Source organism: Macaca nemestrina, chromosome 4, assembly GCF_043159975.1.
Source record: "Macaca nemestrina isolate mMacNem1 chromosome 4, mMacNem.hap1, whole genome shotgun sequence".
NCBI classification, from domain to species: domain Eukaryota; kingdom Metazoa; phylum Chordata; class Mammalia; order Primates; family Cercopithecidae; genus Macaca; species Macaca nemestrina.
The window spans coordinates 36,625,174-36,642,726 of record NC_092128.1 but is presented as its reverse complement, the minus strand read 5'-3'; the positions used below and the strand labels follow the sequence as shown (position 1 = coordinate 36,642,726).

General features: G+C 35.3%; 1 protein-coding gene across 10 annotated transcripts in view; it reads right to left on the bottom strand.

Annotated features, from left to right (window-relative positions):
- The window catches only part of LOC105475142 (calcium dependent secretion activator 2), a 564,483-nt gene that overhangs the window by 129,306 nt on the left and 417,624 nt on the right, over positions 1-17,553 (bottom strand). For all 10 annotated transcript variants that reach the window (XM_011730292.3, XM_071094565.1, XM_071094564.1 and 7 more), the window contains 2 exons: positions 10,307-10,408; positions 573-636 (listed from right to left, as the gene is read on the bottom strand). In XM_011730292.3, the coding sequence (XP_011728594.2) occupies positions 573-636; positions 10,307-10,408 (166 nt within the window). The remainder of the gene's footprint in view (positions 1-572; positions 637-10,306; positions 10,409-17,553) is intronic.

The window sequence follows — 17,553 nt, the reverse complement described above, 5'->3', positions numbered from 1 at the left end:
TTAAAAAATGATTTTTTTCGCCTGGATTAAAAATCTTGTTTGCTGGTTATTTTGTGGGGGAGAAACACATTTCTATAATATGTGAATTCATTTAAGGTAACACACACACTGGAGTAACTGAAATAAATTCTGAGATGAATACTGAATGAATGAAATGATATATTTGTGAATGGTAAATGATAAACTTGTTGGCATGAGGACTATGACAGGTAGAAGTACAAATAAAGTTGGAGGACGATAAAAGACAATTGTAAAGTCTGAAAAAGCAAAAACAGTTATTCTTAACTGAAATAAAAAGCATCTCATGAGGGAAATAAAGAGGTAGGAAAAATGAATACTATCAAAAAGATGCCATAATATGAGTATAGGATGGCAGCGTGAGGCTTCAGAAAGGCTTCAGGGAGAACGAAGTGCTGTAGACAGAGTCTGAATGTAGTAAGAAAAGTTGAGAAACTTATGAAATGTGATGGAATCAGTAGACAGTATAATGGGGTCTGTCTCCCTAGTTCAATAACTAAAATACACAGTCCTGAGAAAGCAAACAGTATTTACAGAGTAATGTTCAAACATACCCTTTCAAGTAATGAAAGTGTAGCTTTTAGAGCACCTTCAGGTCGTCCAAAGGGAAAACAGTATCTTTAAAAACAAAAGAAAGAACAAAAGAGTCAAACATTTAATACCCAAGACTGCTAAATAATTCCTGTTTGTATTACTTGGCATTAATGAAGAACCATGAAACAAACTAAAAATATTATAGCATCAACTCATCCAGGGAAATTTTAACCGTTAAAAGTTTTCCTAACCCTAGGATTTCAATGACTTAAACAATAAAGGTATAAGATATGATGAAAAAGGTTCTAAACGTTTTGAGGATACATGTTTTAAAAGAATACAGTAAATAAAAGAACCTCAAGGGTCATGAGTAAAGCAATAATATGCATTCTGCAATAATTTCTTGTTTAAGAATTGTCATCCAAGTTCTAAGAGAAAATGAAATAAGTTCCCCCATTTCCTCCTATGGCTATGTGTGGTTTAGGGTGGCCACATATACCACAGCAAGATTCCAGCTCTTTCCTTTGCTGACATTGGCCTGTCTACCATGATGTCTAGCTTTTCCACCTCCCCATACAATACACATAAACCCTCTGCAGTTCTTTTGTCTATAGTCATTTGTCCCAAATATTTCTAGTCCTACATATTCCTACTGCACACCAAGAAATGGAGGACAGGTCATGGGGATGTTCTGAAATCAGTGTCAGACAAGGCTGGAGAGTGAGTGGGCTACTCAGATTTTCATGGTTACATGATGATAACAGGTTTATCGCTCTTTACCAGGGGGGTCCTGCTTCAGGTCAATTTCCACTTAAACAATACTGAACATCAGGGCCATTTCATCTTTTTGGAGCTCCTTGCTTTGTTGAACCAGATTCAAAAAAGCACCTCCTCCTAGGACTACAGTTCCCACCGCAGGATCAAGTGCTACAGGCAGCTGAGCTGTCCTTAGGATGGCACCTTGCTCTGACTTAGAAATCTGCAAACTAATAACTTGCAAAGAAGTTTACGTATCTCTATGTCCTTTTGCATAATTCAGGCATTTAGTGGACATACTTTCTCAGATATAACTAATAATAAAATTATATTTTTCATGCCATAATTTAAACATATTTCCCCCAAAAGCACATATGTTAAGTTTAACTTGTTTTATAGAACTATTTTTTAAAGAAGAGATTGATTTCTCCTTTTTAAAACAAAACAGCAGTTTAATTTATATTAGGATTGGATTTTACATTCGTGAAACATTCATTAGTCACACACAGATGTAAATAAATGTTATAAAAATCTAGTCACTCGTTTTTTTTTTAAAACTGCATATCACATTTATCATTTTATTTACTGCTAAAAATGTCCTTTCTTAATCTTGCCGCTATGTACTCTGCTACTCTCCACCCACACGCACAAAAAAAGCCATAACCAATTTATTTTGATAGTTTCTTCTGTGCAGTGGTGCTTTTAAGAGCATCAGCAAATTAGCAAAGTACCTTTAATCATTTTGTATACTATAAACTTTAATCCACGTTTAAATAAAACACAAATTGGGTTCTTGTAGTCCCCTCCCCCTGCTTAATCTTTTCAGTGTATTTGCATAATCCATCCATTGTCTTCCCTATTGTTTATTTCCATTAACCTGTGGGTGACACATTTTATGAATGGAATGTTACTGATCCCCAGATTACATTTAGCATTTCAGGGCTCTGAGGTCCCACTGGGTATGTTCTAAATTAGCATTAGCTGCCCATGATGTGTAAATAATTCAACGCATTTACAGAGTACAAGTAATCCGGAATCAATAAAGTACAGAAAATAACTACATAGAGGCTTAATTAATCTTTACAAAACAAGTTTTAAAAGAAGAGAAGTATTTTGTTCTGCTTTTCAAGCTAAATATTTTGGGTTTTTACCACTCTGGCAGCTCTATAACAGCAAAGCAAAGTGGAAAACACTCATTCATCAAATAAAATTCAGCCACATTATATACTTAACATGAATAAACTGAAGTCACCCTTATTCCCATTATGGCAAATTAATTGCACAGAAAAATAAACCAGCACAGATTTGTCTTACAATTAAGCCCTTTTTGTTCCCTACCTATTTTTAAATACAGTATTATTATTATTTTTTTACCGGTGATATATACACATAGTTTAAAGAGGAAACTTTTTTATCTGACTTTTTTTTTAAAATGAAAACCAGAAATCCTTTATGTCAGTTCCAGTTTCTGTTAAACTTTATATCCTTCAATTATACATTAATATTTTTATTTCTTGATTTTTCAATTTTAAATATTGTCCTACTAACTTTGCACTATGGAAGAGAAGTATGTAGCTTTCATTTGTTTCAGGAACTGCACATATTTAAAATATACAGTTTGGTTAAGTTTTGACATATGTATATACTTGTGACTATAATCAAGTTAATTCATGGCCTGCAAGTCTTCCCCCCAGACCACAGGCAACTACTCATTTCCTTGCTATAATTTTGATTAGTTTGTATGTCTAGAATTTTAAGTAAGAGGAAATGTACAGTATTTACTTTTGTGGGTCTGATTTCTTTCACTTAGCATAGTTATCTTGATATTTATTCATGCTGTTGTATCTATCAAGAGTTCATTCCTTTTTATTGGTGGGTAGTATTCCATTGCATGGCATACACTGGGTATCTGTTGCTTGCTGATGGTCATTTGGCTTTCAGAGTTTGGCTACTATGAATAATGTTGGTATGAGCAATCATATAAGTCTTTGTATGGACACATGCTTCCATTTCTCTTGGGAAAATACCTAGGAATGGAATGGCTGGGTCATATGATAAATGTTTAAATTTTTAAGAATCTGCCAAATTATTTTCCAAAGTGGGTTGTAGCATTTTATATTCCTATCAACAGCATATAAGAGTTCCAGTTTCTCCACAACTGTGCCAACACTTGTTATGTTCAGTTTTTGTTTTGTTTTGAATTTAACTAGTGGTACCTAACTGTGGTTTCAAATTGCAATTCCCTATTGAATAATGAGGCTGAGCATCTTTCTATATGCCTTTTTGCTATAATATTCCTTTGGTGAAGTATCTGTTAAAACAATTTTTTAAATTGGGTTAATATTTTATAATTAAACTTTTAAAATTTTATATATTCTGAATAAAAGTTTACTGTGAGATGTGCATTGTCTAAATATTTTCTCCTATTCTGTGACTTAACTTTTTATTCTAACAATGTCTTTGGAAGACCGAAAGTTCTCAATTTTGAGAAAGTTCAAGGTAACATTTTTTTCCATTTATGAATTATGATTTTTGTATTTTATTTAAGAATCTTTGCCTAGCCCTAAGACACAGATTTTTCTCCCAAGTTTTCTAGGTCTACCTATTTTGAGTTAACTTTTATATTATGGGTGAGGTATGAATTAAGGTCAGTAGTTTGCATTTGAATATCCAATAGTTCCAGTACCATCTGTCGGAAAAAAGTATACTTCGCACATTGCCCTTGCACATTCACTGAAAATCAACAGACCATGTATGTGTGTGAGTCTACTTCTGGACTTTCAATAGCATACTATCTTGATTACTGCAGCATTATAAATTTTGAAATCAATGTTAAGATTCCGACGTTGTCCTTTTTAAAAGTTATTTTTGCTATGGTAAATTCTTTGCATTTACATGTAAACTCTATTATCAGGTTAATTTCTAAAAACCAATCATGCTGGAATTTTGACTGAAATAGGTCAATGTAGAGAGAACTGACAACAATATTGAGTCTTCCAAGCCATGAGTACAGTATCTCTCCCTCTATTTAGGTTTTCTTTAATTTTTCTCAGCAACACTTTATACTATTCAGTGTACAGGTTTTACACATCTTTCATCAGGTTGATCCCAAAGTATTTCAAATTTTTTGTTGCTATTTTAAATGATATTAATTTCAATTTGATTGTTGCCAGTATGTAGAAATAAATTAATATTTATATATTTATCACAGGGTGTGGTGGCTTATGCCTGTAATCCCAGTATTTTGGGAGGCCCAGGCAGGAGGATCTCTTGAGCCCAAGAATTTAAGAGTAGACTTGGGCAACATAGGGAGATCCTATCTCTGTAAAAGAAAATATAATCTGTGCATGGTGGCACGTGCCTCTGGTCCCAGCTACTTGGGATGCTGAGGTGGGAGGATAGCTTGAGCCTGGGAGGTTGAGGCTGCAGTGAGCAGTGATCACACCACTGTCCATCCCTGAGAGGGTAACAGAGTAAGACCCTGTCTCAAAAAAAAAATTATCTAGGATTCTCCAACTTAAATATTATAGTAGAATTTTTTAGATTCCATAAGATTTTCTACTCAGATAATCATGTTACCTGCAAATAAAGATAGTTTTGCTTCTTTCTTTCCAATTTGGATGACTTTAAAAAATCCATTTTTTTTCAGAATCCATGGACTGGCTAGACCATTTGGTACAATTTTGAACAGAAGAAGTGACAGCAGACATCCTTGCCTTGTTTTTGATTTTAGGCAGAAAACATTCAGTCTTTTACCATTAAGTATGTTAGCCGTAGGTTTACCATACATGCCCTTAACTGGTTGTATATAATGTATATTAATTATAGTCCTTCTAATACCTTTATTTACTAATTCTATATTTTGTGTCTTCTCAGTTTTGCTTGGTTGGCTTTTTAATCCTCTTCACTGATCATATTTTACTATTTTTCTATATACTTAAAAAATTTTGACTAGATGCTGGACATAGTGAGTTTTATCTTGTTGATGTCTAGATATTTTTGTATTCCTTTAAATATGCTTGATCTCTGTATTCAAGAATGCACTTAAATTACCTGGAAACAGTTTGACTCATTTGAATGTTGATTTTAATCCCCATTAGGTGATATCAGAGTTGTGTTTATTTTAGGGCTAATTTTTTTCCCATGGCCGAAGCAAAACCTAATGAGTACTCTATAGTACTCTACAGATGCCCATGAGTTGGTTTTCCACTCTGGGTAATGAAAACTAGAACTACTCCTGATCTTGTGTGTTAGCATTGGAGATTTTCCCCCATAATCCTTTCCTGTGGTACTTTGTCAGACCTTGGATAGTTTGCTCACATATATGGAATGATCAATACTTAACCGGAGACTCCAGGGAATCATTTGCAAATACCTGTAGCTCTCTCCTCTCTCTCCTTTAGAACTCTGGCCTGAAATCTCTGGCTACCTTGGCCTCCCTGGAATTCCAGCTCTGCCTCTTCAAGTCAGAGAGTCCACTAGGCTCTACTTAGGTTCCTCCTTTCTGGATCATTGCCTGGAAATGCTCTTCTGGCAGTAAGCAGGTACAACTAAAGGGCTTACTTCATTTCTTTTCCATTTCTCAGGAATCACTTTCATTGCTTTATGTTTAATGTCTTGAAAATATTTTTTCCCATTTTTGGGGCCTTTTAAAATTGTTTCGGGTGAGAGGGTAAATATAATCCCCTACTGCTCCATCTTGGACATAAGTAGCTCTTTTTTTTTTTTTTTGACCACATTCCCCCATTATAAACAAAATTTCCGTCCCTTCCTTACTTCTAATATAGTTACATCATTTTTCAGGGGTTAGATCTAAATTCAGTATCTACATTACATTAGTTATGAGAATGTCCTAGACAACTGAGACACAGTATTTCTATGATTACTTTCTGTGCTTTGCTCAATAGTTTGTTCATAATTCATACTTCTATTTATTTTTGATGTTCTCTCTTTATATACTTAATCAAATACAATTCCAAATTCTAGTAAAACTAGTACACAATCTAATTAATACAAATCCAAGCTCTATTCCAAGTGGGTAAATGTCTCAATATGTCAAAATACGTTTTATCAATTTAATCTACATTGAAGCCTTTTCTGACATGCTCCAGTCAGCATTGATTGCTCTCTAAAATCAACTGGCACTTTGAGGGTCTCAGTTAACCATCACTCTAGTGATTCCTTTCTCTCTCCCATGCTGATTTCTTGTTTCAGGGATTTTTTTTTTTTTTTTTTTGAGACACAGTGTCACTCCATCACCCAGGCTGGAGTGCAGTCACGTGATCTCGGCTCACTGCAGCCTCTGCCTCCTAGGTTCAAGTAATTCTCATGCCTCAGCCTCCCAAGTAACTGGGAATATACGCGCTCACCACCATGACCAGCTAATTCTGTATTTTTAGCAGAAACAGGGTTTTACCATGTTGGCCAGGCTGGTCTCAAACTCCTGACCTCAAATAAGCCACCCACCTCAGCCTCCCAAAATGTTGGGATTACAGGTGTGAGCCACCACACCCAGCCAGTTTCAGGGATTTTAGATCCTCTTTGTTTCCCCCTGGTTTTGGTAAATTCTACAATTCACCAAAGGGAATATAAAAAGAACATTTTTTTTTAGTGCATGTCTAAAAATATCATTATTCTACCATCACTGTTAATAGAAACTATTGCTGGTACAGAATTCTAGGTTGGAAATGATAGTTTCTCAGAATTATGAAGTTACTGTTTTCCAGATACCAGTACTGCTCCTCACATCAAAATGAAAGTTGAAGAAAAGGATCTTTTAAAGTTTTGTTCACTGTCTAACACATAGTAGGAGCTCAATAAATATTTGTAGAATAAATCGATGTTGAGAAGTCATTCTAATTCATTGTATAAAATCTGGTTTCTCTTTCTGGAAGATTTTAGGGTTTTTTTTAATCATTAAGTTTCTGAAAATTCATGAAATGTATTTATAAAACCATCAGTTCTCCTGAGACTCGCTTATTATCATGAGAACAGCATGGGGGAAACCTCCCCCACGATCCAATCACCTCCACCTGGTCCCGCCCTTGACACTTGGGGATTATTACAATTCAAGGTGAGATTTGGGTGGGGACACAGAACCAAACCATATCAGGATTGTAAAGTACATATTTAGAGAAATTATCCAAAGATGATATGCGTATAAGAGAAATAGAGAAACAAAACTTTAAGAGAGGACAGGAAACTAAAATGATACTAATACAAAATGAATACAATGAATGACGTGGACAGCGCTGTCCATTATTATGTAGTTGTAGTTTTTGGGTGGTAGTGTGGGGGATTGAAGTCCCCTGGTGAGTGGCTCTGATTACTCTAACTCGATATAGCAATCCCATGTCAATGTCAGTGACTGATTGAGGCATCCAGTGCACAGAATTTCTCTGGCTGCTGGTTTTGATTCAAAACCAGGCTCATGAGATATAAAAAAATAGTTTCCTAGATCTTCTAAGGAAACTTTTTATGATCTTAAGAGAAAACTACAGAAAAATACAGCTTCTATGACTTCCTTTGGGCACTGGCATGTATGAATGTGAGGCCAAGAAATTCTGCAGGCTCAATGGCTAAGGTGTGAGATAAAGAAAAAAAAAAAAATAATTATGTTATCTTACTACCAGTCTGGGGATGAAGCTATCCCATGAAAGAGAACAGCACTGTGAGAATCACAAAGAAAGAGAGCTGTGGCTACTGAATAAAGCTTGTCTTAAAGCTTGCCTGCTTGAGACCTGCAGACAAGTGAGCATACAAATTTATTTATTGTTTAAAACAGTTTGAGGTAGAATTTCTATTGCTTGCAGTTGAAATCATTGATATAATAATGGGGACTTATTTAGTTACTAATATAGATATCTAAATGAATGATGGCTGGGTCTCAACGGTAGCAAAAAAGAGGGAAATTACACTGATTTTCATTGAAAGATATATAAAATACATTTAAAGGATTCTATACAACCTAAGAGACAACACTTTGTTTGTTTGTTTTTGGTTGTTTTGTTTTTGTTTTTTTTGAGACAGAGTCTTGTCACCCAAGCTGGAGTGCAGTGGTGTAATCAGAGCTCACTGTAGCACTGACCTCCCAGGCTCAAGTGATCCTCCCACATCACCCTCTGGAATAACTGGGACCACAGGCACACACCACCACACCCAGGTAATTTTTTTGTTTTTCTTTTTTGTGGAGATGGAGTCTCGCTACATTGCCTAGGCTGGTCTTGGACTCCTGGGCTCAAGCAACCTTCCCTCCTAAAGTGCTGGGATTATAGGTGTGAGCCACCGCACCTGGCTAACGCAAAGCTTTCAACAACAGCAAATGCAGAAACACATCTCTACAAATGCAAAAGAATTTTTTATGTCTTCCTTTTGTTTATAAACTCAAAAATCATTTCAGGCAGAGAATTCAATCTTAACTCTGTAAGTTGAATTGAGCTATGTTATCTACAACCTTGTTTCCTAATGTAAATTTACTGGCCTTTTGAGCAGAATAATTCTCCAGTGTGGGACTGTCTCATGTACTGCACTTTTAAACCCAGCACTAAATGACTGTCCCTACTCCTGGTTATCGTGACAATGAAAATCGTACCTCATTCACTTACCCTAAGGTAGTGCTGCCAGCCCCAGTTGAAAAATCACTAATGTAGGGGAACAGATTCATAGTATATACTATGAGATTTTCTCCTTTCAATATCATTTAAAAAATCACAGAGTCTAAGACCTTTATATTATCAGAAAACATAACAAAAAGGAATAATAATGAGGCAATAAGGTATCAGGAAGAATAAGAAGATAAGGAAACAGAGTCTCAGCATAGTCACACAGCATTCATATGGTTAAATAAAATATTTTTGCGAGCATATTCACTAAGTTTATTTTTTAAATAAGTGCACATGAAATGGTTCCAAATCACATGCATGCAACATGGCAGACAGGTTAGAAGACACAATACTTTATGTGATGACATTTTATAGGCCTAATAAGAGAGAGAAAGAAAATATATTGGCATATTTCTGTTTTTAATCATTAAGGTCTGTTGAATTAACTATAACCAGGAGAAAAGAAATATTATCAAGGTATTTATCTTTTACTCTGTAAATGTTTGAAATGTTTCTTAGTATTGGTGGCTTTTTTTTTTTTTTTTTTTTTTCTTGAGACAAGGTCTCAATGCTCTCGTCCAGGCTGGAGTGCAGTGGTGTGATCACAGCTCACTGCAGCCTCAACCTCCCCAGAATCAGGTGATCCTCCCACCTCTGCCTCCTGAGCAGCTGAGACTATAGACATGCACCACTATGTCTGGCTGGTTAAGTTTTGTGTTTTTTTATAGAGATGGGGTTTCACCATTTTGCCCTGTCTGGTCTTGAACTCCTGGTCTCAAGTGATCCACCCCACAAGGCCTCCCAAAGTGTTGGGATTACAGGCATGAGCCTCTGATACAGGCTGATACAGCCTCTGATACAGGCTGATAGCTAAGTTTTTGAGCAAGGAATGGTGCTAGGTGCTGTGACCTGTGTTCTCACAGAATGTAAATAAAAAGATAACTAATGACTTTAAAGCTATGTGGGTTATAAGTGACAAGAAAATAGTACAGACAATAAATGCTCAAAGACTTCAGAATACTCTTTGCTGGAATAATTGAGAAAGGCTCCACTGTGGAGGTGAGACTTGAGGGCTCCTTATCTGGTAACACAGAGAGCAGGAGAAACAGTCACCAGAGCTGGGGGAAGAGACTATGCAAGAATGAGAAATGCAAAAGGCAAGTAAGAGGTGCAATGCATATTGGAGGGGGAATGGCTAACCTAAATAAGTACAGGAGACTGATACGCTGAGAAGCAGACCACAGACTGAAGAGTGTGGATCTTCCCCTGCAGGCAATGGAGGGCTACTGATGATCTTGAGCACTAGCAGAATGATACAAAAAACAATTTGTGGGGGAAGTAAGGGTTGAGTGAAGTATGAAAAGAAATATTTATATTAATGAATAAAATATACATACCTGAAATGGCTTATCTGATTTTCTAAAAGGGAAGAGAGTCTCTCTTTTATCTCCTCAAATCTTTCTTTTTCTTCCACTGAAACAGTCCCAATTCCATCAGGTCTGAAAAAAAAAAATCAGAATCAATAATTTATATTGATTGAGCATTTACTTTTATATGTTTAATACCTTTATATATATATATATATTTTAAAATCCAAGGAAAAGTTCACTGTATACATGTTAATTGTGTTTACAGTGGAAACTTACTGGATATATTTGCAGCCATTTGCTTTATATTTTGACCCAGAATGAATGGAATGGAATTATTCTCTTTTAGACAGTCTTCAAGGTAAAAGATTACAATAAATATTTTCCAGATCTACCAAAACAATGACTAGTCCTTGAAAATGGCAGTGAAAAGTGTTTTATAGTAGTACCAAACATCTGACCAACCAAGTGAAATCCTCTGAATGAAGATATTATTAAAAAATAATGAAGGTAAGGTAAAATGTCTTAACTGCTTCTCTTCTAAATAATAATTCTGCTAACACAGAACTGGAGATTTAATTGTTGTAGGAAACATAAAAATTCTGGATACATGTAGAAGTTCACTGCCCTTTTTGTTTGCTTAAATATATAGGCATATGAATAAAAATAAATATTAGAATTAAAATATACAGGGAAGAAAGAAAGCTATGTTTCTTTTCAAGATTTTTGTGTTTAAATATTCCTATGAAAGCAACGTGAGTTCCATCAGAATTTTACAAAGCAGCTATGAAGACTGAAAAAAAATCTTATTTTACTAAGATTAGGATTAAAAATGTAAAATATATCAAATAACAGAAATTTATAATTTATTCTGTATCAATTTAGGTATCCGGTTGTACAGCAATCATCTAAAATCTTGAACATAGAAATCTTAACTGTCTTGTTAATGCAGAGGAAAAAAAGTATGAATCTCATATTCACTTCAAAACCTGTTTATATATTTTAACAACAAAATAAGCCTTTTGCACTTGATAATTAACACCAATCATTTCCTACCTTATTAGTTTGTTTATTTATTTGTTTATTTATTTATTGAGACAGAGTTTTGCTCTTGTTGCCCAGGCTGCAGTGCAACGGCACGATCTTGGCTCACTGCAACCTCCGCCTCCTGGGTTCAAGCAATTCTCCTGCCTCAGCCTCCCTAGTAGCTGGGATTACAGGCACCTGCCATCATGCTTGGCTAATTTTTGTATTTTTAGTAGAGACGGGGTTTCACACTGTTGGTCAGGCTGGTCTCGAACTCCTGACCTAAAGTGATATGACCACCTTGGCCTCCCAGAGTGCTGGGATTACAGGTGTGAGCCACCGTGCCCAGCTTAGCTTATTTCTCTAAAGATTATATTTTAATTCCCAAAGACTTGTGCATTTATCATTCCAATGTACTAACTGTAATGGTTACATATAAAATAGGTAGAAACAGGAATTATTGAAAACAAAGAAAAATGAATGCTTAAAATAACTTTCCTAACAAGATTTTTATTTGTTCCTTTATATATATACATATAATCATATGTATGTGCATGTATACATATGTTTGATGCTTGTTAACTAGTCAATGAGGACGAAAGCAATTAATTTTAAACTTATACCTGAATTATACTGACATAATGACCTCTCAGTCAAATCAAAGTATCATTTAAGTACGAGAATATTTTTCCAATATAGAGTACATAATTTTTACTTCAGAGACTCACATGCTGCTGGAATTTACGCTTTGAAAAACATTTCTTACAATATTTTATTCCTAAATAGGGAAACATTAATTTCATACGCAGAATAATAAATCAATCACATTTATTCCATCTGAATTCATTTTGAATGTTAACTATGGAAAAATTAATGGCCAAATATTAGTCTTTCAAGTATTTTTAGGAAGGAGAAAAAGTCTAATGCATAAATTACAAAGCAGTGAACTATGAGTGAATCCTAATATTTTACATTTATTTAATAATGGATTTTTCACATATTACTTTAGAATCAATTCCTGTTGAGCGAATGTTAATACAAAATACAAACTTTAACCTATGAATAATTATGCACTGATAATGATCACAAAAGTTCAACTGGGAAATTCTGTTTAAATCATTAATTGGGAATTTGGGTATTCAGACAAAAACTATACCTAAATTACATTATTATGTAGACAACAATAAAAACTCATACCATAATGTTACAGGTGATTATTTCACTGAATATGCTTATGCAAATTGATAAAAAGAGAAAATAACTTATCTTTATTATTCTGCTGATTTGACATAATCTTTTGGCTTAGCTACCTGACAGGCGCTACATAGTTAAATATGAGTAAACGTTTCTATTTGGTTCAACTGTCAAATGAGATAGTCATCCACGGTGATAGTGTAAGTTGTCCCATCATATTAGACTTCACTGTGGCACACTGCCTGCTTGACAGAATGGAGCCAGGGGGTCAGGTGATGACAAGTGAGAAAGGTAAGTCAGGGGAAGCTTACTTGTGTCAACCTTCACTAAGAAAAGAATGTTATATAGAGTGAAGGACCACCATTTTACTGAGTTTATCACTAAATTAGGTACAAATCTGACAGGTTAAATTCCATGTTTAGCAATTTGGACTTGCCTTTGTTTACACATCCTTATTTTAGTATATATACAAGATTAAGTACTGAATATTAGGAATATGAAGCAGCCTTCTATATCTAAATTATGGGTAATAAATGGTAACTTTGCAGTAGTCAACTCTAAAGGTAACATTTCCTCCTACAATAATTCTTCCTGACAAATGCAAATACTTTCCATATCATCAACATCTTGTCATTGTAATTATTAAAACAAACATAATGATGAGCACTTATAGAATTTTAAATGCATGTCTGGTAATTTGTACTGGCTATTTTATGTGTAGAATAACACATAAAGCCCACAGCAATCCTGTCTCCTTTCCAAAAGAGAAGGCTGCTGAGGCTCAGGGAGGTTAGGTTAATTCTCCAAGGTCACACCGCTGACAAACGCAGGAGCCTGGACTTGAACCTAGGTCTCTTGCCCTCCGAGGACAATGCTCTTGCTCTTATCCTTCCTCTCTTTCTGCTATATTTTGACAGAAAATAATAAGGAGCAATAGAAAACCAATTAAACCATGAAAATTACATTTGAAAAGCAATAATGGACTATTTTGAATATCCTTACATTAGACATTTTCTATCTGACTTGTCTAAGGTGGAGACTTTAAAAACCAATGACATTGAAAATATAACGCTTACCATTGAATCAGCAAGTTAGTTAAAGAAGACCCTAAGAAAGGAAGTCCTAAACCTTGCTCTTTCATACATTCTAAAGTATGTTTTTACAAAAGCCTTGAGAGAAATTTAAACCAGTTATATTTTATGAATGTTTGTTTAGTAGACTAAGAGTATTCGAGATTTAAAAATTATTGTTCATATAAGCTCAGTTTATAAATTCATTCCTGCCAGCTCTACCTTCAAAACACACCCAGAACCTGACCTTCCTTCACCATATCCACCACTGATCCACTGACCCCAGCCACCATCAGCTTATCCCTGAGTATGTAGGCAGCCTCTTGGTCTTTCTCCTTCAGCGCTTTCTTTGTCAGAGAACTGGCCACACACTACTCTGAGCCTCTTCAAGCATGAGTCATTTTTACAGTACTCCTTGACTCAAATGTTGTAATGGTAGCACACAAGGTAAAAGTCAAAGCCTTTATAATGGTCTATTAGCCCCGCTTCCCACAATCTGACCTTATCTACCCCCTTACTTGCCCTGTTCCCTTCCACTCAAGCCATGCTGGCCTCCTAGCTAGTCTTTAAACACAGGAAGCAAGCTCCAGCCTCAAGGCCTTTGCAAGTGCTGCTGCTTCTGCCTGAGAGCGCTTTCTCTACGTGTACACAAAATTATATATGCACACATGCACACCTGGCTTGCTTGCTCACTTTCTTCTGGTATCTACTTACATGACTCGCGATTAGTGAGGTTATCTTCAACCATCCTATATGAAGGTGTGTTTCCCATTCCCATAGACCTTTTTCTCAATATGTTTTATTGATGGCCACTGTACATATGGCTGCCACCTAACATGATACATTTATCTATTTGGTTACTGTCTGCTTCCTTTGTGATGTATCTCTAGTGCCAGAATACCAGCTGGCATATTGTTGATATTTAACACATACATGCTGAGGAAATGAATGAGTGATATATGCAATATAAAAAATTACTTAACATGATAAGAATTCATGAATTAGTAATATGACAAGGGTATATTAGAATAGGGTATAAATTATTGGAACATTTTAATTTTATTTTTTAATTTTGAGATGGAGTTTCCCTCTGTCACCCAGGCTGGAGTGCAGTGGTGCAATTTCAGCTCACTGCAACCTCCGCCTCTCAGGTTCAAGCGATTCTCCTGCCTCCGCCTCCCAAGTAGTTGGGATTACAGGTGCGCGCCACCACACCTGGCTAATTCTGTATATTTTTAGCAGAGATGAGGTTTCAAGTTGGCCAGGCTGGTCTCGAACTCCTGGCCTCAGGGGATCCACCCCCCGTCAGCCTCCCAAAGTGCTGGGATTTCAGGGGAGAGCCACCATGCTCAGCTTGTAACATTTTTATTATGTGATAGTTGCTAAAATAGAACATTTCGTGAAAAGCAAACAGAAGTGGGAACTGTAGTTAAGTGCACTGGGTAAAAAGATCTCTAATTAAAGTTAGCATGTATTAACACTTAGCAGAAAATCTTCGGTGTTTAATTCTACTTTAATTAATAGTAAAATAATTTACTTTAAATCTTAAGAATAGAATTTTTCTCCTTAGATATAAGTAAACATAATCATGCCGCTTTGACATCGATAGTCTGTTAAAATGTGGTTATTTAAAATTGTAACATAAAAGACAAATTTTCTCATTCGAATGTTAAGTGGGACTTAAGTCTACGATGATAATTAAATATTAAAGTGGTTCTGATGAGAAGAAAGGGTAGTCTTATGTATCAAGATTTACTATTCTCATTTTTTTCTGGGGCCTGTAGTTATTGAAGTTACATGATTTCAATAAAAATAGGGTGCTCTGTGAAAAAGGCTTAAGATATGAACAAATTATAAAACACAGATGAAAATAGATACACTTCTTTTAATTACAGATAAAGTCAAACAAGTTATGACATAAAACTTCTATCTGGTCTTAAACAATAAGCAACTGAACACCAAATGCAGTTGTGTGCTAATTTACCTCAAAGATTCTTAAAAAACAGAATTTGTACAACAGAACCTTCTGCCGCTGAGGCCTGATCTTAACATATTCCTGTGGGTCACATTCTGTTTTCAGAGAAGCCATCACACACACGTACATCCCCCTGCAAGCTGCATACAAATGTGTGTACACAAACACAGACAATACTTTTTGAAAGGTAGATTCATCTAAAAAATAGTTGATAAGGCCTCTACATACATACTTACTTAAATTTCTCCATGAACTAAGCAATTTTGTAACTTGCTTAGTTCATCAATCTGGCAGATTACTGCATTCTAAAACAAATGCAAAAACTCTTTTATATGTATTGAACATCCTGATTATCAATTCCTCCTGTAACAAGTGTGACATGAGCTCCAAATTGAAAAAGATATTTTTAAAGAAAAAGTCAGGAATGAGAGGAGTAAACAGCATTACTCATCCTAATCCATTTTCTATGATTTCTGATGGTTTCTGAGGTAAAACAAATTAAAAATTTAGTTTCTATAAAGGTAAAGAACAACTACACTATAGGGTAAGAAATATCTAAGAAAAAGAGTACAAAACTGGGCAGCAGAATGAGGCATTTGAGCAGAAGAGAAAATATCAATGAGGAAATCTGCTTAAATATTCGGATCTGTGCAAACTTACTGCTTTACTTCCCTTGTTCGAACAGTTTGTATTCACACATTTTATAGTTCCCTTTTCCAGTATAATAAAAAATTTCAGAGACTTGTAACACCAATAAAAACTAATTTTGACATGTTTAATATCCATTCCTTTGGAGTAAATTTGAGTAAAGATGAATTAATGGCTTTCAACATTTTCCAAAACACATTGTAAGGAACAATGACCTTCAGGGATGCCCAGATATTTTGTAAACAATGCAAATTACACAACCCTTTTAGAGGTTCACAGGACAATCACAGCATATGAAGGGGTCTGAGAAGCCTGATAGTAAAGAAATCTGTTTAACTTTGTTTAAATAGCACTTCCAAAATTATGTAGTCATATCTGCCCACATTCCTACTTAAAATTCATTATTTAGTGCTGATGAGCATCCATTCTATTACTTAATGAAAACTATACCATCTTCTAGAGTTACTTTGTTCAATCACTTTTATCACCTGGACAGCTTCTAGATATGTGAGGGATAAATGTGTTTATAATCCCCAGGCTTTATAATCTCTAGGACTCTGCATATTGCCTGGTATACAGTGCTTAGCAAGCTTGTGGGTTGAATAAAGACACCAGGGTTAACACTGTATAGCAAAGTATAGTTAAATTAATGAGACATTAAATTAAATTAATTTGGTTAAATTTATTTTAAATGTTCCCCCACCCCATCTCCAACTCATCAGGTAAGTTTGTCCTGGAAATCTGGTGGTTTGTTGTAAAAGATTATTTCACAAGCAATGCGTGGGCAACTGACAAAGTTTGTGGTGCTTTTGAGTTTCTTACAGGCTTCTTTTCACCTGCCTCTGCTATGAGGAATGCATGACATCTTAGCTTCCTCTAGGGAAAGTGAGAAGAGGAGAGACACCTAGAGGGTGGTATTTCTGAATTGTCAATTCTGCCTGCAGCACAGCAGGTAAAAGTCACTTTGCACTTCGTGTATTTCCCACCAATATCCATTTGTGAACAGAATGGAAAGGAGAGGATGTCACAGCACGAGAATAAGAAATGACGAAAGATGATGAGGAAGAAAACAACAATCCCTTCTTTTTTGTTTCCTAACCTATACTACCTCCTATTGTTTGAATCAAATGATGCATCATTTGGATGGTCACACATTACACACTCAGTGCCCTTTTACTTCCCCTCTAATTTTAAATATCCAGAAGAAATTATGTCTTTATATGATCATTGAGATATAAGAAACAGATTTTCTATGAGAAAATATTTTAAAGGATGAGATTCTGAAATATGTTCTTATCTTTTTACAAACACTCCCTCCTTCCTTGTCTGGATTTTGCACTGCATTCTAATTTCCTTGGATGTTT